Raw genomic sequence first — 26,582 nt, 5'->3', positions numbered from 1 at the left:
AGATGGGATATTTTAAACAAAACATGCCTTTGATTAAAATATATATATATATATATATCTTTCAAAAATAGACTGATTTGGATTTTCGAAACAATCTCTGATGAGATGCCCACACACTTTTTTTTTTTTTGCCTGAAGAACCATAACCATTTTCATCAAATTCAGGGCAATTTGCTCATTTCCTCTATACCTGGTGAGCAGGACGGATGCAAACCTGGCTCCTCAAGGACCAGGTGGCAATAATGCTGCATCATATGACAAGAGTCAAGCTTGATTTCAAGCTCGGACCCTCTGCACCAACATATGACTCTTCAAGTTCCCTCCAGGCCTGATCTACTAGGGACCAGCAGACACTGAGACCAACAACCTTGTTTTCGCTTCGAACCATTGACTGGACTTCCGGCTTCTCCAACGGTTTGCCTCCAAGGATCCATTCCTCTTTCCATCATGGTGATGACAACCTAGATTCTCGAATAAGCTTTCCTGTGGTTTATTTCTTGCCTACAGGAACCCCAGGAATAGTTAACCACTTGGCTAGCATTTTCCTTTCTCCTGTGATCCTTTTCTGCTACTTCTCCATCTCACTGCTCTATTCATTTGTTCCTTAAATATTTACTGATTGGAAATGACTCTGGAAGCTTGGGGATCCCCAGATGTATAGGGTTGGGTGTCAGCTTTCAGCAAACTCCAAGATCACTTCCCACCTTTTCTGGTAAAACATATGCCCTGCACATACTTTAGTCAAATGCTATTCTTAACTTCTTACAGTTTCCTGGTATCACTTTTCCTTGCCTATGGCTTTGGTCCCTTGCATCGTGGCTCTGGTAGCCCACCATCCTTAACTGCTGAGATCCTGCTCACCTGTGCCGACTCAGCTGAAATGACATCTGGGAAGCTGGAAGGGATCTCCTCATCCATCCCTCCTTCCATCTTTCTACCCAACAAGAAGTTACTGGGCATTGACTATGTATCAAGCACTGAGCTAGTTCCTGGGGATACCAGTCGAACACACAGGGCTTGCCTGCGAGGAGTTTACCATCTAGCTCTGTGCTCTGTCTTCTGTGGTAACCACCAGCCACATGTAACACTTGAGGATTTTTTTTAAAGATTTTATTTATTTATCTGAGTAAGAGACAGAGAGAGCATGAGCTGGGAGGGGGGGCAGAGGGAGAAGCAGACTCCCCTCTGAACGTGGAGCCAGATGCAGGGCTCGATCCCAGGACCCCGAGATCATGACCTGAGCCAAAGGCAGATGCTTAACCGACCAAGCCACCCAGGTGCCCCAATTCTTGAGCATTTAAAGTGTGGCAGGTCTGAAATAAAATGTGCTGTAGGTCTAAAACATCCATTGGAGTTTGAACACTTGGCACAAGGAAAAGAATCTTTAACATCCTCTTGATGGGGCGCCTGGGTGGCTCAGTCGGTTAAGCGACTGCCTTCGGCTCAGGTCATGATTCTGGAGTCCCGGAATCGAGTCCCGCATCGGGCTCCCTGCCCAGCGGGGAGTCTGCTTCTCCCTCTGACCCTCCTCCCTCTCGTGCTCTCTCTCATTCTCTCTCGCAAATAAATAAATAAAATCTTTAAAAACAACAACAACAAAAAAACATCCTCTTGATGATTTTTAATTGATTACATGTGGAAATGTAATATTCTGTCCACATTGGATTAATACATTGCTAAAATTAAATTCCAGGGGTGCCTGGCTGGCTCAGTCGGTAAAGCGTGAGACTCCTGATTTCAGGGTCGTGAGTTCAAGCCCCATGTTGGGCATGGAGCCCACTTAAAAAAAATTAATTTCAATTATTTCACGTTGGTTTTGGAATATAGCTCCTAGAAAGTTTAAGCTGACTTATGTGGTATGCAGCGGTGCTTCACCTTCCATTTCGATGGGATAGCACTGCTCTTAAAGGAGGGTACAGGGATGGAGGCAAAAATGCGTAAGGAGTTTTCATAGATCCTTCTATAAAAATGTGTGTGCAGGATTCAGTGAGGGAGTGTTTTTAGTTCAGGAGGCCAGGAGACAAAGGAGGAAGGGAATCTATTTACAATGTGTTGAGCATTGTGCTAGGCACTGTAGATAGGCTTATGCCCCATGCAAGGCGCTGTAATATCTTCATGCATCGGCTTGGCATTTAAAATACCTCACTTAATCCTTGCACCAGTAATCACCACAACCCGACCACATCTTTCCAGCCTGCTGGGACCAGGTCACCAGCATCCCTCAGCTGGACTCTCTGCCGCAGTGGCCTCGTACCCTGCTTCAGTCCATCCCCACATTGTAACCAGAGTGATCCTTCCAAAACACAAACCCACTCATGGGTCATGTTACTCTTCAAATTAAAACTCTCCCTTAGTTCCCAGCTGTTTTCTCTAAAAGAATTTCCCTCCTCTCTTTATCTAGTTAACATCTTATTCAGATTATATTTTCAAAATAAAAAATTTCTCTAAGGAGACTTTCTGGAATTTTCCTCATCCCACCCCTGCCACCATTCTGAGTTAAGTGTCCCTCTTGGGGGTCCCTGGATTTTGCTGTGCTTCCTATAGTATAGTACTTACCATACTATATTGCATTCCCTCAACCTTTTTGGATCAGAGACCTCTTTGAGAATCTGCAAAGACCTGTAGATCTGCTCCCCAGAAAAAAAGAAAAACACACAATAAATTTTGCATACGATTCAAAGGTTTAATAGACTTAAAATTCTTTAGGTTTCTATGGACTCCAGATTAAGAACCGTTGCTCTATAATTATATAGTTATCTATAATTATAATTATCTGCCTATTTGCTTATATTTCCTGATAGACTGTTTGCACCCTAGGGGTAGGGATCATGCCTATGTTGACATAGGCATTTCCTTGAAACCTGGCACCATCCCTAGACACAAAAGACACTCGATAAGCCTTTGCCAAAAAAAAAAAAAGTATTTGCCACAGGTATGACTTGCTCTAAGACATTAGGATGCGGGGATTGTCATGCTTTCATTTTTCTAAATCACATTAAATCTGACTTAACCTTATCCTGCATGGTTGGAAAGAAGTCTTACATCAGGAAATTTTAGGCTCGTTTGCCCCCCCCCCCCGAACTCTAGAGTTTAAGGGGCCCAAGAAAATTCTAGAAGGTTTTTTCTTTCTCAGCTCATTGGAGTCTCTGTTTTTCCCATTACTCCTGTTGATTGAAGATGTCCACAGGTGAGCACTGATCCTCCAGTTCGGTCAGGCGTTATTGCCCCAGGAGGCCTGTGAGGTGGTCACTATAATAGTCTGTGCCCCAAGGTACTCCCACGCCCTGGAATCATGTTGAAAGGGGACCCCTCTCTGTACTTCTCATGGACACTCTAAACTAAACCTCTGACTCCTTTCACCACCGTCAGGGAAACAGTTTTTTGTTTTTTTTTTTTTTGTAGGCTCCACACCCAATGTGGGGCTTGAACTCAGGACCCTGAGATCAAGAGTCGAGTGTTCCACCAACTGAGCCAGCCAGCGCCCCAGGGAAACAGCTCTTCAACTCAAAAATACCACCCTTCTATCTCTCTGGGGTGATCTGGCTTGAAATTCTTCAGCAGGCATAACAAGGACTGAAAACCTCAAATAAGACCAGGCCTAAAAAGACCAGGCAAAGAACATCACTGAATAAAGCAGGTCCGCTCTGAGAGACCACGGGGGTGGGGGGGGGTGGGGGGTGGGGTTAGGGGCTAGTGGCAGCTGTGGTATACTAGGGATACGTGCTTTGTCCAAGAATGGGCGGCAGCTCAGGCACCCCCAGACTGTCGTCGGATTTCCAGATCTTCCGATATTTCAAGGGAAACCAGCAATCTGGATTTTCATGTGATAGGTCTTTCTTTCCTATTTTTTATTTTTATTTTTTTAACGATTTTATTTATTTATTTGACAGAGAGAGACACAGCGAGAGAGGGAACACAAGCAGGGGGAGTGGGAGAGGGAGAAGCAGGCTTCCCACTGAGCAGGGAGCCCGATGCGGGGCTCGATCCCAGGACCCAGTGATCATGACCTGAGCCGAAGGCAGATGCTTAACAACCGAGTCACCCAGGTGCCCCTCTTTCCTATTTTTTTTTTATTAAAAAAAAATTTTTTTAAGACTTTATTTATTTGCGAGAGAGACAATGAGAGACAGAGAGCATGAGAAGGAGGAGGGTCAGAGGGAGAAGCAGACTCCCCGCCGAGCAGGGAGCCCGATGCGGGACTCGATCCCGGGACTCCAGGATCATGACCTGAGCCGAAGGCAGTCGCTTAACCAACTGAGCCACCCAGGCGCCCCCCTCTTTCCTATTTTTTAAAAAGCACTTTAATAAGGTGTATTTTGTAAATCATGTCATTCACTATAAAATTCAGTGATTGCTTTTTTAGTAAGTTTACCATCATTGGGCAACCATCACAGCGAATCAATTTTAGAACATTTTCATCATCCCAGTAGGATCCCTCATGTCTATTTCCTGTTAATCCCTGTGCTGCCCCTCCTCTCCCCACCCTGGCCCTCACCCCGGGCAACTACTCTTCTGCTTTCTGTCTCCAGAGTTTTGCCCTTTACAGATATTTCATATAAATGGGATCATACAAAATGTGGTCTCTGTGTCTGAGGGTAATGTTTTTGAGGTTCATCCACATTGTTGTGTTCTGTTTTTGTTTTTTTTTTTTTCCCTAAGTAGGTTCCATGCCCAGTGCAGGGCCCAACTCGGGGCTTGGACTCACGACCCTGAGATCAAGATCTAAGCTGAGGGGCACCTGGGTGGCTCAGTCGTTAAGCATCTGCTTTCGGCTCAGGTCATGATCCCAGGGTCCTGGGATCGAGCCCCTCATCAAACCCCGCATCAGGCTCCTTGCTCCATAAATAAATAAAATCTTAAAAAAAAAAAAAGATCTAAGCTGGAATCATGAGTCTCACGCTTAAATGACTGAGCCACTCAGGCACCCCCTGTGTTTAACATTTTTAAGAAAGGGGCAGATGATTTCTCAGAGCGGCTGCACGATTTAATATTCCCCTCAGAAATGACTGAGAGTTCCCATGTCTCTGTGTCCTCACCAACATTCGTTATTGTCTGTCTTTTTTTTTTTTTTTAAGATTTTTTTTTTTATTTATCTGACAGAGAGAGACAGTGAGAGAGGGAACACAAGCAGGGGAAGTGGGAGATGGAGAAGCAGGCTTCCCGCGGAGCAGGGAGCCCGACGCGGGGCTCGATCCCAGGACCCTGGGATCACGACCTGAGCCGAAGGTGGACACTCAAGGACTGAGCTACCCAGGCGCCCCTTGTCTGTCTTTTTGATTCTAGTCATTCTGGTGGGTGGGAAGTGGTATCTCATTATGATTTTGGTTTGCGTTTCCCCACCGGCTAATGGTGTTGGATAGCTCCTGATTTGTAAATGTTGGAATTCATTCAAATAAGAAAAAAATGCTTCAGGGGCGCCTGCGTGGCTCAGTCGTTAAGTGTCTGCCTTCAGCTCAGGTCATGATCCCGGGGTCCTCGGATTGAGCCCCACATCGGGCTCCCTGCTCAGCGGGAAGCCTGCTTCTCCCTCTCCCACTCCCCCCGCTTGTGTTCCCTCTCTCACTGTGTCTCTGTCAAATAAATAAATAAAATCTTAAAAAAAAAAAAAAAAAAGCTTCATATCAGCCCTGTGCAGATGGAACAAAACAGTTTAGAACAAAACAGGTTCATGTGCTGGAACCACCCTGAGTGGTTTGGACTTATGACCTAGACTGTGCAAAACAATGGTCTGTGAACTTTCTCTTTTGGGGGCAAAGCGGCCTAAGCTGCCAGCAAAAATTACTATGGAGAAAGAGGGGAAAGGTCTCTCTCACTTGCAATGAACTTGTAGACTAAGAAACAAGTTTCAATCTATTATATTTCATAATGCCTCTTCCCCCCCGCCAAGCACATGATCCTGCTACATATCCACTGAATGAGTCTTTGAAGTATCCATTCATATCCCCCCCTTTTTTTTAAGATTTTTATAATTTATTTATTCATGAGAGACAGACAGAGGCAGAGGGAGAAGAGCAGGCTCTCCACGGAGCAGGGAGCCCGATGCGGGACTCGATCCCACGACCCTGGGATCACGACCTGAGCTGAAGGCAGACGCTTAACCGACTGAGCCACCCAGGCATCCCCATTCATATCCCCTTTTTAAAGATGACATTAAGGAATTGGTCAAAGGTTAAACACCTAGTAATGGCAGAGATGGATTCAAATCCAGGTCTCCCTGGTTCAAAATCCTGTGTTTTCCTCACCAAATGGCAGCAGATTCTGGGATAGAGCTCCACGTGGTAAGACTGGACTCCAAGGAGCCTGGCTGGCTGGATGAGGGAGGTAGAGAGGGAAGGGATATTGGAACCATTGGAGAAGAAGGAATCAGGGGTTTCAAGGCTGGTTTCATTAACAGACAAAGGGAAGTTGGGGAGAGGGTGAGTTTGAGTTTGGGTGGTGGGATGAGGTGGAAATGGGAAGAAAAGAGATAGGAGGCTTACTGCTTTGCAATTTGCCTTTCACCCAGGTGGAGATTTCCAGCAGGCTGTTAAAAACATCGGGCCCAGGTGTTGGGAGAGTCACCAGGACTAGATCTACATTTGGGGACATCCTCTTTATGATTGATTTCTCATTAAGACTAACATCTTTGTGATATTTAATTCTGATGAAGTTTCCTGCCCTCTCCTTCTGATGATCCACTGAGTTTGTTTTCCGATTGTGAGAAACCACGGAGTTGATGGCTAATAGGGCTCTCTGTGTGTGGATGGATGCTCTAGGCATGGAACACCGCATGGGGAAATGCCCAGCAGCTGACAAAGCTGAGCTAGATTACAGAGGGAGTCTTTGGTCCTCTCAGAACACACTTAAAGATTCAGAAGAGGAGTATCATTCCCGTATTTTGTAGAGTTCACTTGTACTCCATGTGCAGACCGCATGAAGGGCAGATCTCTTCATGGAGCCAAGTCACAAGACACCTGGACAAGGGGCAGCTTACCCCAGCGGGCTGGTGGGGGGTGGGGGACCAGATGCACTCTACGAGGACAAAGGACACAGACACAGGACCTGATTCCGACTTCCCCAGGAAGGACTCTGCACCGAGCTAGCTGCCTCTTAGAGCCTTCTCTGAATTCCACCAACCCGTCCTTATCATTTCCTGCTTTGTGTTTTGTATTTTTTTTTCTTTCTTCACTTTTTACCACACTGGAAGTTTCCGAGGCTTACCCACTTATATCACACGCACTAAAGCGCACCCAATTCCCGCATTTAAATAATTGCATTTTGCTGTAAAAACTTTTGAAAGCGCTTTTGATGATGCGCAGTTTTTCTAAGAATAATTCCTTTTGATCTTGTGACTTAAACTTTATTATATTTATAGGTAATTATGTAAGAGTCCTGTTGCCGTTGACTAGATTCTGCAGATATTTCATTAAATATCTTTTCACTTCAATTCTTCCAGTTTCCTTTCCTTATTTTAGCCGCCCCCAGTTCTCAAACCTTTTCTAAGGCCTTCGAGGAGCTCACAGGCCCTAGGGGCTACGACAGCTCTGCAAAACCTCCTCACAGGCCCCTCCACGTAGGGAGCTCCGTGTGATGAACGAACGAATGAAGGAAGGAAGGAACGAATGAATGAGGCAACGAAGTCCTCTCCCCAAGTCTTCCCTCCCAGGCGGGGTCGCCTCCCGTTCTCGGCTCAGCCAGGAGCCTGGGTAAGGAGGCCCCCCCCCCCCCCCCCGCAAACACCCAAACTGCACCAACGGAGGAGGGCGTCGGCGCCCGGCGCTCCGCCGACCTCGGCAGGGTCAGCCCCGCGGCCCGGGAGCGCGGCCGGGCGCCCCCACCCCCCTCGCGGAGCCCGTGCGCATGGGCAGAGCCGCAGCGAGCCCCGCCCCCTCCCCGCCGCAGGTGAGCCGCAGAGCCGCGGCCCCCGCCCCCCGCCGCTCCGGGGGTGACGTAAGGCCTCTGGACCGCGCTCCGGCCCCGCCCCTGCAGGCGGCGCGGGGGGCCCGCGGCTCGGCGGTGGCAGCCGGTGCCGCCGCGGGACACGCCGGCTGCGGCAGGGAGAGGGGGCGGCGAGGCGCCGGCCGAGGCGCGTCCGGGCGCAGCGCGGGGCTTCCGCCGCGGCGCACCTGCCCCGGCGGCCGCACGGCCGAGGCCCCTGCGGGGTCCGCAGCCGCTGCCCCGCGGGCTCGCCGGCGCCCGGCCGGCCTCGGTTGTCCGTCTCCGCGGGCGCCGGCCAATCGCCCGCCGCTGCCCCGGCCGCACCTCCCGGAATCCATGACGGGCGTGCGGGGCGGCCTATGAGGTTGGGGCCCCGGCGGCCTGGGCGGGGAGCGGGAGCCAATGAGCGTGCTTGCAGGTGGGTGGGGGAGCGGACCTCGGGAAGGTAGCTTCGTTCGGGTTGCTAACGTCTTCGCTTGGAGATGGGCGCGCAAACGGACCAGTGGGTCTGGGGGCGGCGGTGACGGGCGTGGAGCTGGCCCAATGAGGGTGGGAGTGGGTGGGGCAGCCCCGAGCAGCAGTGCTAAAGGAGCCCGGCGGAGGCAGCGGTGGGCTTGGGGCTGAGGGGCCGGATCTGTGGTCGCGGCTGGGGACGTGCGCCCGCGCCACCATCTTCGGCTGAAGGTGAGAGGTGCGGCTGCCCGGGTTCGAGCGCGGCGGCGGCTGGCGGGGGGACGGCTGGGGGGGAGGGAAGGGTCCCGGGCTGGGAGGCGGGGGGCGGGGGGGACTCTGGAGGGCAGGAGCGGAGCCGAAGCGGGAGCACGGGGACGCGCGAGGGGGCTCTGGCTGGAGGGCTTGTACTGCGGGGCCGGAGATTGGTGCGGGGACCGACCCTGGGGAGGCAAGGGGGAAAGATAGCCAACCCCAGTGGGTGGAGAGACCTCTGGAAGGGTGGGGAGTGGGGTCCTGGAGCTTGAGACCCCTGCCGGGATCGGGGTCTGGGTGTGCTGGGGGACGACCCCTGGGGGGCTGGGGATGGAGATCGGAGGGGGGTAGGGATGCAGGGACCTGGTCCTCGGCGTGTGAGGTCCGTGGGGCGCGGGGGTCGGGGAGGCCTAGTGCCCTGGTGGGGGTCTCGGGGCTCCCGGGACGGGAGGGAGCCCTGGGGCGGGCCGGGAAGCGCGACCCGGGCGTGGGTGGGGGGCGCCGGACAGGAAGGGCCGGCCCCTGGGTGGGTTCCCGGGCGGGTTAGGCCGGCCGGGCAGCCCGGGTGCGGTCGGGGCTCCTCAAGGCTCCCAAGGCGGGCGACGCTCCCGGCCCCGTGGGGAGGGGGAGACCCGAGGGCAGGGGCTCCTCCGCACGGCCGGGGCAGCGCGCGGCGGGCGAGGGTCTCAGCCGGCCGCCGGCGCGCGGAGGCTGGGCTCCGGAGGAGCTGGGGGCGGGAGGGCGGGCGGGGGCCGCCGGGGGCCGGGGCCGGACGCCCGGCGAGGCCCGGGCGGGGTGGGGGGCGAGGCGGGAAGTGTGGCGGGGGCGCGCTGCGGCGGGGCGGCCGCGCGGGGGAGGGTCAGCTCTCGCCTCGGGATCCCTTTATTGTGTAAGCGATCCGGGCACGGCTCGCCGCGGACTCCCTGGCTGGCCTTGTGCAGCTGGGGTCACACCCTGGTCCCGTGAAATGGGACTGGAATGGGGTCGGGGCGAAGTGGGAGCCGCGGAGTCGGGGCGTTGGCGGGCGCTTTGTGGGCCCGCGGGGCGCGGGTGCGGCCCGGGGACCCGGGGGGGCCCCCAGCCTGGCCGGCCTGGGCGCCGGGGCCCGCGGAGGGAGGCTGGGGTGGTGTGGCCTCTGCCTGTGACCGTTATCTGTGTCTTCGGGCCTCTGCGGCTCCCTGCTAGCCCACTGCGGTGGATGCAAGGGGGTGGGGTGGGGTGGGGTGGGGGAGAGCAGGCGGGGTAGACCCAGCCTGCCAACGAAACAAAGCCTGCTGTTTTCGCTGAATAATATAATATACTAAATGTAATACTTCGGCTTTGCCGAGATTTTGTTTGTTTTTTTTTTTTTAACATTGGAAGTGAGTCGGGCTTCATCATTCTCCGTAGTCTCTCAGTCTGGAAAACTTTAATCTATTTATTTTATTTCCTTCCTCGGTCTGCCCTGACCCAAGTATTCTTGTAGTCCCATGCTTTTGGCGTTGAAGTGTGCCCTGTCTGGTCTTGGATGCTGAAAAAGTGGCCATTTTATTTGATGCATCTCTCGACTCAGGCATCTTAAATTCGGTTGTTCCCCGGCCTTATCTGGAGACAGCATATGGTGTAATTGTGCGATGTATAGCGTGAGCTTTTGACAGCGAAGGGATGTGACCCCAGAGGTTGGCTTTTTATTTGGGCTCCTTGGGGAAATCATCACAATGAAGACAGACGACAGACTGGATGGGAGAGCAGATGAACGAAATTCTGAAGGGCACATTGCACGGGAGGGGGGTGGGGGCGGAGACCCAGTGCTTCAGCGGGTTATGGGTACTTTCTCATCCTATAGGAGGGATTGAAATTCCTAGCGTTGTGTCCACATTTTAGAAAGATTTTATACCCAGCCTGAAGATGTTCACTGAGAGATGGTGTGGGCCATACAGAGTGGTAGTTCCCTTTTGCGTTTGGTGTGTGTTTGCGCTCATTTGGCTGAGGTGCATTGGGGTAAATTAATAGGTTTGCACGTCCCAGGCATGTAAGTGACCGCAGTGGTGATGGTAAAGCGAAGTGGGACGATTCTGTCGTAGTTGCTCTGTTATAGAGGGAGGTGCTGTCTTGGATAACTTAGCCATCATTTTTGTTTAGCTAGTTATTCACAAGATATTCACAAAATTCCCGTGTTTTCCCCTCTCTGTACCCAACGTAGGTGCTGGGAGGCAGCTGAGAAGTTTGCTGGGTGGCATTTCGCTGGAAGTAAAAAATGGCTACGGGGGTGGGGGGGACAGAGCCCCAGGGGTGTGTGTGTGTCTAAAACCCATGAAGGGGGTGGGGCTCTGGCTCCGTAAGGGGCTCCTTCATATACAGATAAATGACTTAGCTATAATTAGACACTCATTTCAAATGACACCAAAAACCTTCAGATTATCTTTCCTCCGTCTCCGGCAAAGAACTTGTTCTTTATTCCCTTTTTTCCAATAGAGAGGTGTTTTTTTCTATTAAATGTAAAGCCTTCATCAGATTGTGCTGGTGTGTTCAATGCTGAGCCTCCACTCATGACATTGTAATCGATAGGATTTTTATTTAGTGGAGAGGCATCGAGGAGTGCGCTCCTCGCCCTTCAAAATCCACGTCCCCCCCACCTGCCATTGTTGTGGTATGCATTCCTGCGGGAACTCTAGGGTTAGCCCTAGCTTTGCTACTGGTGACCTCCGTGACCTTGGGCTGGTTATTGGCTTTCTCTCTACCTTGGGTTCCTCATCTGTAAAATAGAGATATTAATAGTACCTGCCTCACAGGGCTGTTGTGAGGACTGAGCTGATAAAGGTAAACTGCTTAGAATAGCGCCTGTCCATAATTAATGATACAGAACAGTATTTGCTTTTTTTAAAATTGTGGTATTTCCCCCCCATGCCGTGAAGTGAGGCATTTGGGAGTGGTTCACTGTTAAATACCAGAATTATCAAGATCAGGTACCACATGTACAACGGAATGGAAAAAAATACAACATATCTGGGGATCACACGTGAAGAGTTAAAACTGAACAAAACCTTTCCACTGGCCTCCCGAACTCTTATCAAACCAAACAGCACTTGGAATACCTGCGACCTGCTAAGCCCCCTGGTACCATGCAGGGGAGGGCAAGAAGAATCTCAGAAGAGCAGTCGAAAATGTTCGGAGGGGGAGGATTAAGTTGCCAGATTGACCTGAAAAGAACAGCTCCGAGGGTGGCATTTGGGTCAGGATTGGAAGGAGTGGTAGGTGTTTGGTTGTGGAGAAGTTGAGGCTCACTGTGGGGGTAGGGACCACGCATGGGAGGTTTAGTCAGGAGGTGGAGAGCCCCCCTCCCCCCATGAGGACCCAGGAGCCTGCTAGGTGCCCACCAGATAGCCAGGAACAGGAAACTGCCCTCTCAGTGTCTGATGAGTCGTAGAAAGCTCTGGAAAAGTAAAAAGTAAAAGTAATTTGTAATCTCACTACCCAGTGAAGACCCAATAACTATTTGTTCCTTTTTTAATATTTATTTATTTATTTTACTTATTTTTATCTGTTCCTTTAAAAAAAAAAAAACACGAGCATGTGTAATTTCCCCCCCACAAAGCCCGGAGCATTTTGCAATTATGTTTTTGTGACCTATTGGTTTCTTTCCCTTAAATTACAAGAATTTACTCACCTAGGAAAAATACTGATAAATTTTAAATGTACCAATTTGGTGAACTAATTTTTAAATATATCATTTACTTTTTTTTTTAAAGGCCTGCTGCAGAAATGACCTGTTGAGCTACTCTAATTTATAGCCATCCACCAAATTTAAGCATATAATTACATGCCCAACGTAAAATTAAAGAAATGTGTGCGCGCACGCCTCCTGACAGCAAGACCTCTTCCGAGGTGTCATAGGAGATATTCAGTTCCTGTTAATGACAAGAGTAACTTGTTACCATATTTTGTTATTGTGGGGTATTTTCTGTTTTAAAAGGCCGTCAATCGTAAAGGCGGAATGTATGTCCTCTTGTCTGTGTCCAGATTTATCTAGGACGATTCCCACCTCAGAGCCATGCCTCCCTTCTGAGCAGTTTGCAAAGTGTAAGTTTGGAAAAACAGAAAGTGTGTTAATAGTCTTATGAAAACCAGTCCCTAGAGGTAATGATGGGCTTTGGAAACCATTCTTCAGAATGTACATGTGCCCGGGGAATATTTTCTGAATCGCCTCCCCCCGCCACGAGAATGCCTAAGACGGCAAATACAAGTTTAGTTAATAGAAATAGAAATAGAAAATATGTTAGCCTTTTTATTTATGGAAGTCTTAATGTTACCTCTTTGGTGATTTTTTGGGCTTCGTTTTGTTTTGTGATTTTTTTTGTTTTATTCAAGTCCATCATTTTAAAAAGATTAGCATATCCTTTAAATCAGGTTAGGAATTAGTCTAAAACATTGGTTTTCAACCTTTTTTTTTTTTCTACCCCAGCATACCTGCTAACAAAATTGGCTCACCATGGCAACCAGAGACCATGGAGTGATGGTTCTCAAAGTGTGGTCCCAGGACCAGCAGCCTCAGCTGCATCTGGGAACTTGGTTAGGAATGCAAATTACCAGGCTCTGCCCCAGACTCTACTGAATTGGAAACTCTGGGGATGGGGCTTCAGTCTGTGCTTCTGTAAACTCCCTACGTGCTGCCCATGCACACACCAAAGTTTGAGAACCTTGCCCTCGGCCGTGTATGTTTATAATGCATTACATTATAACAAATACTCCCTGAAGTATACATTTTTATACCATTTCAGTGACTTCATGGAGCTTGACATTTGTCTGCGGACTCAAGGCTAAGAGCCTTGTAACAACTTTGGACTACTTTATTTTTTTTAAAGATTTTTTTTTTTAAGTAATCTCTGTACCCCACGTGGGGCTCGAACTCATGATCCCGAGATCAAGAGTCGCATGCCCTTCTGACCGAGCCAGCCAGGCGCCCCTGGGCTATTCTGTGATTAGCCTTGCAGCCTTCTGTCTTTCGCCTGCTAAGAATCCCCATCATTCTGGGGGTGGTGGGGTTGGAGACAAAAGCTGGGAAGATGTGAGAGAGCAAAACTAGTTACTCCTTGGCTTCTGGCATTGACTTGCATGAGGTCATGGAAACCGTGCTTCTGAGATTTGTAATAACCTGGAATTTGGGGTGATAACAAAAGTGTTTAATGATGGTATCGGATTCCGAAAAGATATTGTCAGGCAGGAGTGATGAGTCACCTGGGGAAGGTGAGTGAGGACTGTAATGCTGTCCTTGGATCCAGAAAGTCAGTTGCATGGGTATAGGACGAGACTGAGAGTAGTATGCATGAGGCTGCAGCCGATGGCCGATGGCAAGCGAGTTCTCAGTAGACCAGTTAGGTCTTGAGACACATGAATTGCGAACACCCCAGAAACAGTGCTTTTCTCCACGGGGCCTAGGTTAGTGGTTCTTGTTCTTCTGCCCGGGTCATACCGTCTCTGGAACATGGAGTTTGCTCCTGGGCCCCACGGCCTTCAGGGGCACACGTGGGCGCACCAGAGTCTGTCTCGTGGCAAGAGAGCAGGGTAGTGGAGTGATGAATGATGGGGCGCTGCTGGAGAGGAGCTGGGGAGCAGCCGGGGGGGCGGGAGCAGCTGCGGGGAGGGGGGGGTGAGGCCTCCAGCTCCAGTCGCATGCTTGAGTAGCTGTCCCGGGAAGCCAAGTCACGCTTGTCCACTGTGGCATCGTTGGATCGCATTAAGACCATACGGGCCCCAGAGAAGCTGGGGGACCGAGTTGGGGGTGTTTGTATGGAAGAACTTTGAGTCTCTTGTCTGAAGGCAGAACGGGAGGCCCATGGAGACCTGAGGCTTTAGTCCCCCGGCCCCGGGCCCCAGCCATGCATTGCATTTCGTAGCTACATCCTCCTGGCCACACTGATTCCATCACCCCCTCCTGGACCTTTTATTATGCATCTTTGTTTTCTTTGTCCTCTTTACCGTTTGCCTCCTTAACTTGGGTTTAATTTGTGGTGAGGGTGCAAGAGGGGAAGAAGAGGGGGGAAAATTTTAGTCCCACCTGGATCCCTGCCTTTCTCCCCTGCTTGTTTTTCAGCCCTCGGTAACTGAGGGCACGTCTTGCGCGGTCTTTAGACAACCAGGGGCATAATTTGTGGTCACCCTTGAAATTTACCCTGGACGCTCGGTCAGTACCCCGGCTCCTCGACTAAAGGTTATGCTTTCTGTTTACCAGAGGTTTTCTGTTTTTGTTTTTGTTTTTGTTTTTTTTTAAATTTTTTATTTATTTGAGAGAGAGAGAATGAGAGAGAGAGCACATGAGAGAGGGGAGGGTCAGAGGGAGAAGCAGACTCCCCGCCGAGCAGGGAGCCCAATGTGGGACTCGATCCCAGGACTCCAGGATCATGACCTGAGCCGAAGGCAGTCGCTTAACCAACTGAGCCACCCAGGCGCCCCTACCAGAGGTTTTATCTTAAGTTCCCGGCAAGAGTAAAAATCTGTGCATCATTGTATATTTTTAAACATCTAACCTTGCCCTCCTCCTCCTCCTCCCCTAGAGACAATTGCTCGTGGATCCTCCTGTTAGCAATGGCCCAGAGAACTGGACTCGAAGACCCAGAGAGGTACCTCTTTGTGGACAGGGCGGTCATCTACAACCCTGCCACCCAGGCCGATTGGACGGCTAAAAAGCTAGTGTGGATTCCATCCGAGCGTCACGGTTTTGAGGCAGCAAGTATAAAAGAGGAGAGGGGAGATGAGGTTATGGTGGAGTTGGCAGAGAACGGAAAGAAGGCGATGGTCAACAAAGACGATATTCAGAAGATGAACCCGCCCAAGTTTTCCAAGGTGGAGGATATGGCAGAATTGACTTGCTTGAACGAAGCTTCTGTCTTACACAACCTGAAGGACCGCTACTATTCAGGACTGATCTATGTGAGTACACCCTGCTGACTGCTCACGGGAATTAGTGTCAATTACATGTGCCACCAGAGTCCAGTGAGATTGGGGACTACCCCCCCCTCTGTTTAACGTCACCGTTCGTCTTAAAGATAGAGAGATTGTGTCTTGCTTACTGAGTCTTGCCCCACTTTACATCTTCCCATGTAATTTTACATAATCTGGTGTGCAATTAAACTTACGAACGTGGTAGTTGAAGACTTCGTAGCGGTTTGCTGGAACATGATACGATGGGGAGAGCACGTGGCGGGAAGACCGGGGAGCTGGGTGTGGGGTAAGAGTTGCACGAATAGCAGGACACAGACGGCACACGGATGCCCAGGTGTGTGGCGTGGAACCAGTGGTGAGGATTCAGCGAAGAGCAAGAGCATCGGGGTCCCCGGGCGCGGGCAAGTGGGAAGGATGGACACTGAGGTTTTTCAGAGGAAACCGTTCAGAGCGGGATTGAGGCTGGGGTTGTCCTGTGCGTGGTGGTTGACATGTGTATTCTTGTCATTGGCGATGCCACTGCCCTTGTGGAAGAAATTATTGAAAATACCAGGGGACAAGGGAGAAGGAAAAATGCAAGCCAGATACAGGAAAACTCTAGAATGACAAAATAGGTTTGAAGGGATGGTACACGCAGGTAGCAGCGATTTAAAAGAGGTCATAGAGGCCTTTGATGGAGAATGAAAACAAGCAGAGAGAAGAGTTGACGTACTGGTCTGAATTTGGAAAAGAGCGGTTGGGGCTCGCGATCATTCAGAACCTCTGCAAATCAGAACCAGTTTCCCCATAGAAATTAGCGTAGTTAGTGACTATTTATGGAGCACCTACTGTGTTCTAGGTGCTGGGAGAGTGTGATGAACAGGACAGGCCAGGGCCCTGCCTTCCTGACACATCCTATAAGGCAATGAAGCCGGACTATGGGATAGAGTAAGTAGGGGAACGGCTCTCCGCAGTGGGCCCGTGAAGGGCTCTTGGAGAAGGTAGCGTTAGAGCTGGAATCTTTGGCCAGGGGAGGATCTGAGAACTCAATAGTTCTTCTGTGACCTTTGCTAACGTAGGCACGGTTAAGCCTGATGGCCTCTCGTTTTTGTTTTTCCCTGTGAGGTCAGGTGCAAAGTGAGTAAGAGGCACCAGGGTTGGGAAGGTGGCTTGAAAAGGAAAAGGTTTGGAGAGGAGAAGCCACGAGTAAGGACATCACAGGGGAGCGGCCTTGAGAACCCGGCCGAGACCGCAGCGTGGGATGTGTGGGGGTGAGGGAGCACGATGGGTCCGATCACCGGCTGACCTCTCAGATTTGAGCCAGGGGTGAGTTTTGGGTGCCGCCTGGTGCTAGAAATGGACTCCGCCAGGGTTGTGGGGAACCGCAGTGTGGAAGGGAGCCAGGCACCCTTTCTGCCAGCTTTTTTACCTTGACCCCCCATTTTGGACCTTGCGGGTTCCTGCAAGGAGGAGAGAGAAGAGAAATACAAAGGGGAAGGAGATTGTGGGCAAAAGAGAGGGAATAGAAGAAAAGACACTTTAGTTCATTTGTAGCCATGCCTCAAGATGATTCTAAGACTTTGCAAGTGTCTTTTATTGAGTTTGTTTGATTTTTTTTTTTTCCCCAGCTGAACTCGGGGACCCCAAATGATGTCTCAGGTTCTCTTCAAAGCATGGCCCCCCCCTTACTCTTTACAGAAGGACAGTCTGAGTTCTGGAAGCATTAAGGTCGCAGCAGAGCTGGGAATTTGGGGCAGTGGTGTGTGCAGTTAGTGGGGTGGAGGAAGGGTTCCCACCCAGGACTGGAGTTGGAGCACTTGACTGTAAAGAATCCTAGTAAGAGGGCGCCTGGGTGGCTCAGTTGTTAAGCGTCTGCCTTCGGCTCAGGTCATGATCCCGGCGTCCTGGGATCGAGTCCCGCATCGGGCTCCCTGCTCCACGGGAAGCCTGCTTCTCCCTCTGCCTCTCTCTCTGTCTCTCATGAATAAATAAATAAAATCTTTAAAAAAAAAAAAAAAAGAATCCTAGTAAGAGAGTGGGGCTACAAGTAGCCACGATCGGGAGGGATGTGTACTGGGCGTTGGGATTCACCCGTCAGGTGAAGTGAAAAGTCAAGGTGCCATGTTGTAGACACCATAGTACCTTGTGGGGGTGGGGGGAGCCTTTGGACACATTTCTAGAGATCAGCTCTAACGGATGTTCATTTAAATAAGTTACTTTGGTAACAGGTTTACTTTCGTTAGTTCCTTATATTTTTTTGGGATGGATTCTCCCTGGCTTCCCAACTTCTCAGGTCATTAATTTTCATCCTCTTTTCCTAATAAAAGCATTTGAAAACTGTAAATGTCTCTCCTCTAATACGATTTTAGCTCACCTCACACATTTGGATGCGTGGTGCTTTTATTACTCGGTCCTACATATTTTCTATTTTCTGTTATTTCTTCTTTAACCTATGAACCGTTTAAAAGGATACTTGAAAAATTTCTAAATGTCGGGTTTTTTTAAGTTATCTTTTTATTACTGATTTTTATTTTTATTTTTTCAAAGATTTTATTTATTTCTGAGAGAGCAGAGGGAAGGGCAGAGGCAGAGGGACAAGCAGACTCCCTGCTGAGTGTGGAGTTGACACTGGGCTTGATCCCAGGACCCCGAGATCATGACCTGAGTCAAAACCAAGAGTCAGATGTTCAACCGACTGAGCTTCCCAGGCCCCCCTTATTCCTGATTTTTAAATGAATTGTGTTGCATTCAAAGAATGTAGTTCACATAATATCATTACTTGTTTTTGTTGAGACTTGCTGTGTGCAGTGTGATGTCCGCTTTGATGGGCATTCTCTGTGTAAAGAGCATTAATTAATTCTGTTATTGTTGGTTATGGGGTTCTGTGTGTGGCCATCAGAGGAAGCTTTTTAATTCTGTTTAAATCTTCCTCGCTAATTTTTGCCTGCTTGGTCTATTAATTACTGAGAAGTATCTTAAAATCCCCCGGTGTATTTCATCAACTAAGTATGCATCACTAACCAATGTAGTTTATTTTTTCCTGTTGATGAACTTTTATATGAATGAATGAGTCTCACCTTATATAACCTTGGTGTCTGCTTTTTCACTCAGCATTACATTTTTAAGGTTCGTCTGTATTGCTTTGTGTTGGTATAATTCAGAAGTTCTCAAAGTGTGGCCTGTGGGCCCTCAGGGTTTCCCTGAGACTCTTCCAGGGGATCCATGAGGTTTTAACTGTTCTCATGATGGTGTGAAGGCGTGATTTCCCCTGTCCGCTGTCAGTGTAGGTACTAATACTGGTGGGGAAAACGCGCGTGTCTTACCGTGAAAAGAGGCAGTGACCCCAGGCTCTAGTAGTGGTCGTTTTAATCGTTTCACATGAGAACGTCCTTGAGAAAGCAGGAGAAATGATTGATTTTATGAAATGTCAACCCTAGATTACACGTCTTTTTAATATACTGTGTGAGGGGCGCCTGGGTGGCTCAGTCGGTGAAGCGTCTGCCTTCAGCTCAGGTCATGATCTCAGGGTCCTGGGATTGAGCCCTGCGTCGGGCTCCACTCTCAGCAGGGAGTCTGCTTGTCCCTCCGCCCCCCCCCCCCCCCCTCGGCACATGCTCTCTCTTTCTCTCTCTCTCAAATAAATAAATAAATAAAATCTTAAAAAAAAAAATTAGGATTTAGGGAAATTTATATTTACCACCGGGAACGTGACAACATTGTCAACACTTGAAACCCTTGCTGATGAGAGCGATGGTGACATTAATGACTGTTTTGTTTTTTTTTAATGTCATAGAGTGAAATGTCATCATTTGGAAGACTTGCATAATTCATTGAGCCAGTGTTTTCCAGACGATGTGTACATTGTTACAAAATCACGCATGGGCAAAAGCTTCTTTCCACACGCAAGATAAGCCAGTGGATTTTGATGTACATAACAGTATGAAAGTTCATCGGCAGGATTTCAGATGCCACATCGCATCAGATCTTTAAGAAATTCTCACTTGTTGTGTTTTGGTGTAGCATCGAGGAGGTTAGATCCACGATTGCTTGGAAAGGCAGTTAAACCACTTTTCCAACTAAATATCTGTGTAAGGCTAATTTTCTTCATACGCTTCAACCAAGACAACATAGCACAACAGATTGAATGCGAAAACAGATACGAAAATTGAGCTATTTTTGTTAAGCCCGATAATAAAAAAGATTTGCAAAAATATAAAACAGCACCGCCCTTCTCGCTTTCATTTCAGAAAACGGTTATTTTTCGTGAGAAATGTTATTTATGTTAACCTGTGTTGTTATTTTAAAATGAATATGCATTTGTAAAAACTTGTTTATATATATAGTTATATAAAGCAAAATGTCTTTGGAGTCTTTAATGGTTTCTAAGAGGGTCACAGGGCCCTGAAATTAAAAAGGTTGAGTTACTTCGTTCCTCGTTATAGCGTACTGCTCCCCTGGAAGCTTCTTGACCCACTTTATCCACTCAACTAGTTCTGGGCATTTGTGGACACAGGCATGCCTTTCTGTATGGTGGGCGACGGCTGGAAATCCTGGGTGGTCACGTATGATCTCTCTAACTCATGCATTCAGCTTTTCTGGGTAAAGCCTGATGTAGTCAGATTCCAGCAGGAAACAGAAGGCCCTCGAGAACGGGGTGGTTTGAGAGCTTAACGAGGGGGCAGTTTACCAAACGGGGTGGTTTGAGAGCTTAACGAGGGGGCAGTTTACCAACACGTGGGCAGAGTTCAGCAAACAGTTGCGGGCTAGGGGAGTGTCCTGGCGTGGTGATGGCCGGGCCCTTGCTACTGCCCCATCTTTAGAGGCAAGATGGGCCCGAGCTGCTGCCTCGGCTGGGGGAGGGTGGCTGTGTGGGGGGGCCTTCCCCATATTTGCTGGGGCCTCCTGACCACCAACGCGGAGGGGCCTTGGGGGGGTGGGCAGAGGTCCTGACTTCACTCTCCTCCCTCCCTTGGTCTGAGAACGGAAAGTGATGGTGTCTTTCTTGGGGTTAGCCTCGGTTCCTCTTGGAATCGGATACTGTGTAGGGGGTGATGTGGGGACAAGAGTCATCTTTTTCTCCAATGGCTGTCCAGGTGACCCAGTGCCCTTTCTCCACTGCTCTAAAGTGCTGCCTTGTCACGGGTCAGGTGCTCCTAAGTTCACGGTCAACTCACTGTCCGTGTGCCCGTCTTCCGGCTGAGATCCCATTGTCTCAGTCGTTGCAGCTTTCTCCTAAGTCCTGCTCTCCAGCGTGGTGAGTGCTCTCATTTTTGTTACTCTTTAGGGTCCCTATAGTTATTCCAACCTTTGTGTTTCAGTAGAACTTTAGAACCCGCTTGTCAGTTTCATGCACCCTCACACCCTTGCTGGGATTTTGTTGATTCTGTAGATCACTTTGGGAGAGAAATGAGATCTTTACAATATTTGATATTCTCGTTCACGGGTATACCCACTTACTTAGTTCTTAACTTTTCACAATGTGTTTTAATGATTTTCTCTGTAGAGGTCAGTACATCTTTTGTTAGATTTATTTTGGGGTATTTGATTTTTTGGATGCTATTTAAATGGTGGTTTCAGCATTGTTTTCCTTTTTTCTTTTTTAAGACTTTGCTTATTTATTTGAGAGAGAGAGAGTGAGGGAGAGAGAGCCTCGGGGGGGAGGAGGGGAAGAGGGAGAGGGAGAAGCAGACTCCACGCTGAGCAGGGAGCCCAAACAGGACTCCATCCTAGGACCCTGGGATCATGATCCGAACCGAAGGCAGACACTTAACTGACTGAGCCACCCAGGCGGTCCAGGGTTGTTTTGTGATTGATGCCATTATGTAGAAATATCATTGTCATGTTTTGTTTTGTTTTAAAGATTTTATTTTTTAAGTAATCTCTCTGCCCAACACAGGGCTCAGACTCAACCCCGAGATCGAGTCACATGGTCCTCTGACTGAGCCAGCCGGGCGCACCCAGTTATCATGTTTTTTACAAATAAAATCTTACTAAGATTACTTATTGGTTATAACAGTTTAGCTGAAGATTCTTTCGGATTTTCTATGAACACGCTTATGTTGTCTACAAATAGTGACAGTTTTATTTTTCCCTTTCCAGTTCTTAGGTTTCTTTTACTTGCTTTCTTGCGCTGTCTAGGACCCTCTGAGAAGTGGAAATCGCAGGCATCTTTGTGTCATTCCCGATCTCGGAGAGAAAGCTTCAACCTTTCCCCATTGAGAATGATGGTTGCTTCCATTTTGTTTTGTTTTTTTAATCTTCTTTATCAGATTAAGGGAAGTTTCCTTCTGTTCCTAGTTTTTATCCCGAATGGATGAACTTTTTAAATCCTGATTTGGATGTTAATTTAGCAGATGTCTTTCCAGCATTGAGTGAGATGATACTGTGATTTTTTCTGGCTATTTTGTTATTGTGGTGAATTATATATATTTTTGAATGTTAAACTGACCTGGCAAGGACCAAGTATTCTTTTTACATACTACTAGATTCCTAGATTCTGCGTGCTAATATTTTGTTTAGGATTTTTGCATCTATATTCATGACTGAGATTGGCTTAAAATTGTCCTTTGTTGTCAGTCCTTGTCATATTTTGCTATCCAGATTATGCTGGATTTAGAAAATGAATCCAGGAATATATCTCATCCTTGTGTGTTCTCAGGCACTGTTTAGATGGGATTTATGTTATTTCTTTTTTAAATAACACTACGGTTCTCTTGGTAGGCAAGTTTTTCTTGAATAGATGTAGAACTTCTCAGATCTTTAGCTTCTTGTGTCAGGTTTGATAATTGTGTTTCCCTTGGAATTTCTCTGTTTCACCTAAATTTTCAAATTCATAGGCATAAAGCTGTTCGTCATCCCGTCTAATTTTCTGTAGGACTCGTAGTGATAATGCACGTTCATTCCTGATCTGCTGGAGTCTCACCAGAGGTGTAAGTCGTAAGCTCTAGCTGTGTCTACAAGTGTTAGTATGTAGTCTTGTCGTTACTGTTCAGTCCAAAATAAGGAGGGTGCCCTCATTGTACCCATGGGTTATTTAGGAGTAGATTGCTTAATTTCCAAACGTAAGGGGATTTTCAGGTTTATTTTGTTATTTCTAATACAGTCCCCCCCCAACCCCGCTCCCTGGGTCGGAGACCGTAGCCTGAAAGAGTTCAACCCTTTGAAGTTTTTTTGCCTCCATACGGTCCAGCACGTGCTGGGGTTGGGTGAGCGGTCAGTGTGCACATCCTGCAGCCCTCGGACATGGGGTCCCTCGTGCGCGGTGTCCCTCAGTCCTGTATATAATCACAGTTTTCCATGGTTATCTGCTTGTCCTCTATCGGGGACCGTCATTTTCGCTGTATACGTGTTGGAAGTCATGTTATCGCATGCAAATGTAGGATTTTTCCATCTTTCTGTGAATCTTCATGAAATGCTCTTTCTTTAACAGTGATGCTTCTCGGGGCGCCTGGGTGGCTCAGTCGGTTAAGCATCTGCCTTCGGCTCAGGTCATGATCCCAGGGTCCTGGTGGCTCAGTCTTTGTCTGCCTTTGGCTCAGGTCATGATCTCAGCGTCCTGGGATCGAGCCCCGCATCGGGCTCCCTGCTCGGCGGGGAAGCCTGCTTCTCCCTCTCCCACTCCCCCTGCTTGTGTTCCCTCTCTCGCTGTGTCTCTGTCTGTCAAATAAATAAATAAAATCTTAAAAAAAAAAAAGTGATGCTTCTCAACAAAGGATTAGTTTTTTTGTTTTTTTGTTTTCGCTTAGTGTTTGCTCAGTTTATTGTTTCTAAACTTGTTCAGCTTTCCTGTGTCTTGCTTCCTTAGGTGGTGTGTCTCTTCTAAGCAGCCCGTCATTGGTATTTTGGTCCCTAATCTGACAGTATTAACATTTTATTTTTTTTTTAAGATTTTTTATTTATTTATTTGAGAGAGAGAGAGAGAGAGAGAGCACGAGATGGGGGAGGGTCAGAGGGAGAAGCAGACCCCCCACCGAGCAGGGAGCCTGATGCGGGGCTCGACCCCGGGACTCCAGGATCATGACCTGAGCCGAAGGCAGTCGCTTAACCAACTGAGCCACCCAGGCGCCCGGTATTAACATTTTAATCAGAATATTTGGCTTCTGTACATGTGCAGTAGTGACCGAAATCGACCGTGGGACTCCTTGCTTCCTCTTGGCCCCGCCTGTTCTGTGCTTTTTCCTCCTGTCCTTTGAACCTCCTTTCCTGACCAGGTCGTAGGGATCGGTATCGTGGTGGCTTCTCACCTCTTCCCCGGTGCTGTGTTTTGGCTCTTCTCTTCGTTGCTCCCCTGGTGGACGGCTCTTCTCTTCGTTGCTCCCCTGGTGGACGGCTCTTCTCTTCGTTGCTCCCCTGGTGGACGGCTCTTCTCTTCGTTGCTCCCCTGGTGGACGGCCCCATGTGCTGCTGCCGTACCATGTAGTCACATACATGATGTCCCTCTCTCTGTTTTGTTAGAAGGGAGGGAGGGGTGGGGTTGGGGGGAGAGAGCCTCCAGCAGACTCCCCGCTGAGCGCGGAGCCCGAGGGGGGCTCGATCTCGCAACCCCGAGATCACAAGCTGTGTGCTCCACCTGTGGGACCAGCAGGTTCTCCTCCGATGTGCTTGGGTCGAGTTTTCTTCTCCAGATTCCGCTTGGAGCGTGGAGCATTTTTGTCTGTGGCTTGATGCCTTTGGTCAGTTTTGGAACATTCCGAGCCGTTGTCTCTTGCCCCGCACCCTCTGTCCTCGTCCATGGACTCAGTGCCTCGAGCCACCTTTTCACCGTGTCCCATGGAGCCTCCCGAATTCTAATCCCGTTTCCCCCGCCCTGTACTTCAGCCCGGATATTTGCTTCTGAGAAAACGGGGAGTAACTGATTGCCTTCTTGAGCTGTGTCTGATTGGCCATTAAACACATCCGGTGAATTTCTAATTTCTAATTTCGGTTAGTTTGTGTTGCAGTTTTCATTTGGCGTTTTCTTTTTATGATTTTGTAAAGGCTTTTTTATGGCTTCTTTTTTACGGTTTTTCTTTTAATGGTTCCCAGTTCTCCAGCAGAATTCTCGATCACGTTTTTTACTCACTTGAACGTGTCCAAGATGGTAACACAGGGCGACAGAAACGGACTCACGGGGGTGTGAGTATTACCTTGGATTAAAGTGGCAAGTGTTGCCTCCTCGGCCAGTAATCGGACGTGAGAAACCAGGAGGGTGGTTTGCAACTCTCGGTGACGCAAGCTCATTCTAGAGTTTGGCTCTGGACGGGCAGTCGGGCCAAGGGGACGAGCACGCGTAGCTCACCAGGGGTTGACATCCTTCCTGGCTGGGCTTTGGGCCGTGCAAGGCCCAGTGTTCCTGGCACACCCCCGACTCTCAGGGTGTAGCCGTCTGGGGCCCCCCGGGGAAACCTGGGGGGTGTTCACCCTCCTCCGGGCCTTGGGCACTGCTCATCACTCTGCTCAGCCTCTTGCTTCTCGGCCACAGCGTTTGGGGTTTGTAACTATCGTCTGCGGAAGAAGGAAAGAATGATCCTGTATCACCAAATACTCAGTCACTTTCACAAGGTCCTTCTTTCTCATCAATGTTTATCATAGTTGGTTTGGTCTGTTCGCGTCAGGGTCCAGGCGTGGTCACCATATGGTAATCAGTTGTTCCGTCTCTTGTAATCTATACATTCCCCCTCTTTTTTTTTTTTTGAAGAAACAGAGTCTGTTGTGCCGTAGAACCTCCCATATTCTGGATTTTGTTGATTGCGTTCATGCATTCGTGTCCAGAGGCTCGATCAGATGCGGATTAAAAAGACACTTCATGCCAGGGTCTCTCACGTTGTGAGGTTGAGGTTGAGGGGTGGGTCCATCTGAGTCTGGGGTTTTGTCGGCCGGATTCGTGTGTTAAGAGTGTCCTTGCGTGCCATTCGCCTGGGGATCTGGCCGCCAGTGGGGAGCACTGTCCAGATGCATCATCTCCTTAGAGCCCACACACACGCGACAGTTTCGTGTGTGTGGTTTTTTTTTCAAGATTTTATTTATCCGTTTGACAGAGAGATAGAGAGCGAGCACAAGTAGGCAGAGCGGCAGGCAGAGGGAGAGGGAGAGGCAGACTCCCTGCAGAGCAGGGAGCTCGACGCAGGACTTGATCCCAGGACCTGGGATCATGACCTGAGCCTAACAGATTGAGCCACCCAGGCGCCCCTCAAGTGTGTTTTTGATGTTTGCTCTTTTTACAGAATTTTGGCCTTTCTTCCCCCAAAGAAGCAGCAGTGATTACTATTTTATTGATCTTTGCTTTGCTTTCGCTCTTCATCTGTCCTTGAAGTATTTTTGTTGTTTTACCCTCGTGCCTTCTTTCTCTTATTATTGTACCTTCGGCCTACTTTTCATTAAGAAGGAAGCTCTCAGGATGAATAATGGGTGCACTCTATTGCTGCATTTCTGGATATCCATTCTGCTCCCTATTTTCTCTGCGGTGGATTTTTGGTTTTTTATTTCAGATGACTCCTTACGGCTTTTCCTTGCTCGCCTTTGCCACTTCTTTTCCCGTATGCATTTCTGTTCCAGTATGTGGAGTACCCGCTCTAAATCTGTTTCCAAAAGTATTCTTTTAGCTTATTTTATCAGTGATTTCCATAGGTAAATTCTTTTCTGAAACTTCTGGATGATGATGTTTTCCTTCTTACATCAGGTTTTTTTTTAAACACATATGTGAATTTATGTCGGTGCAGTGTTTACCAACGGTGTGGGTGACCTCTCCCTCTGGGTGGTGGCCTGATGTCCCCCCGAGAGCTCCGGGGGGTGGGGGGCAGCGTGTGTGAGGCCCCCAGTTCGGTCCCATGTTCGCTCTGTGCCCTGGCCTTGACCTCCGCACTCCCTCGTTTCCTGGTTCCGCATCCTTCGAACCTTGAAATAAAGTGTGCGCAGATTCCTGTCTTCAACAGAGACCTGGCACTCACAGGGTGGGCAGAGTCTCCCGATACTGGACAGGAGATGGGCTTTCCAGGCAGCGTGATCCGCATACATAGAAGCCTGGAGCTGTAAAGCGGCATAGCATGTTTAAAAAATGGCAGGTTTTTGGGTGCAGATGTGTTTGT

At 48.9% G+C, this 26,582-nt stretch overlaps 1 protein-coding gene and 1 non-coding gene across 5 annotated transcripts in view; both read left to right on the top strand.

Annotated features, from left to right (window-relative positions):
• The first annotated feature begins 1,697 nt into the window (after positions 1 to 1,697).
• On the top strand, positions 1,698 to 1,770 carry TRNAR-CCU (transfer RNA arginine (anticodon CCU)). Its single transcript has one exon. It is a non-coding gene; the product is annotated as a tRNA-Arg (tRNA).
• A 6,397-nt stretch (positions 1,771 to 8,167) lies between these two features.
• Positions 8,168 to 26,582, top strand: part of MYH10 (myosin heavy chain 10) — a 124,959-nt gene continuing 106,544 nt past the window's right edge. For 2 of the 4 annotated variants that reach the window (XM_045889877.3, XM_045889876.3), the window contains exons 1-2: positions 8,184 to 8,335; positions 15,153 to 15,528. In XM_045889877.3, the coding sequence (XP_045745833.2) occupies positions 8,277 to 8,335; positions 15,153 to 15,528 (435 nt within the window). In that variant the 5' untranslated portion in view covers positions 8,184 to 8,276. Of the gene's footprint in view, positions 8,336 to 8,444; positions 8,602 to 15,152; positions 15,529 to 26,582 lie in introns of those variants that run through there. The other 2 variants (XM_045889878.3, XM_045889879.3) reach the window with 2 other exon arrangements.

This window comes from Mirounga angustirostris, unplaced genomic scaffold (genome assembly GCF_029215605.1).
Source record: "Mirounga angustirostris isolate CCGP_5_RB_7025 unplaced genomic scaffold, mMirAng1.0.hap1 SCAF_17, whole genome shotgun sequence".
Lineage (NCBI taxonomy): Eukaryota > Metazoa > Chordata > Mammalia > Carnivora > Phocidae > Mirounga > Mirounga angustirostris.
The sequence above is the reverse complement of the archived record's forward strand: the minus strand, read 5'-3'. Positions and strand labels throughout refer to the sequence as shown.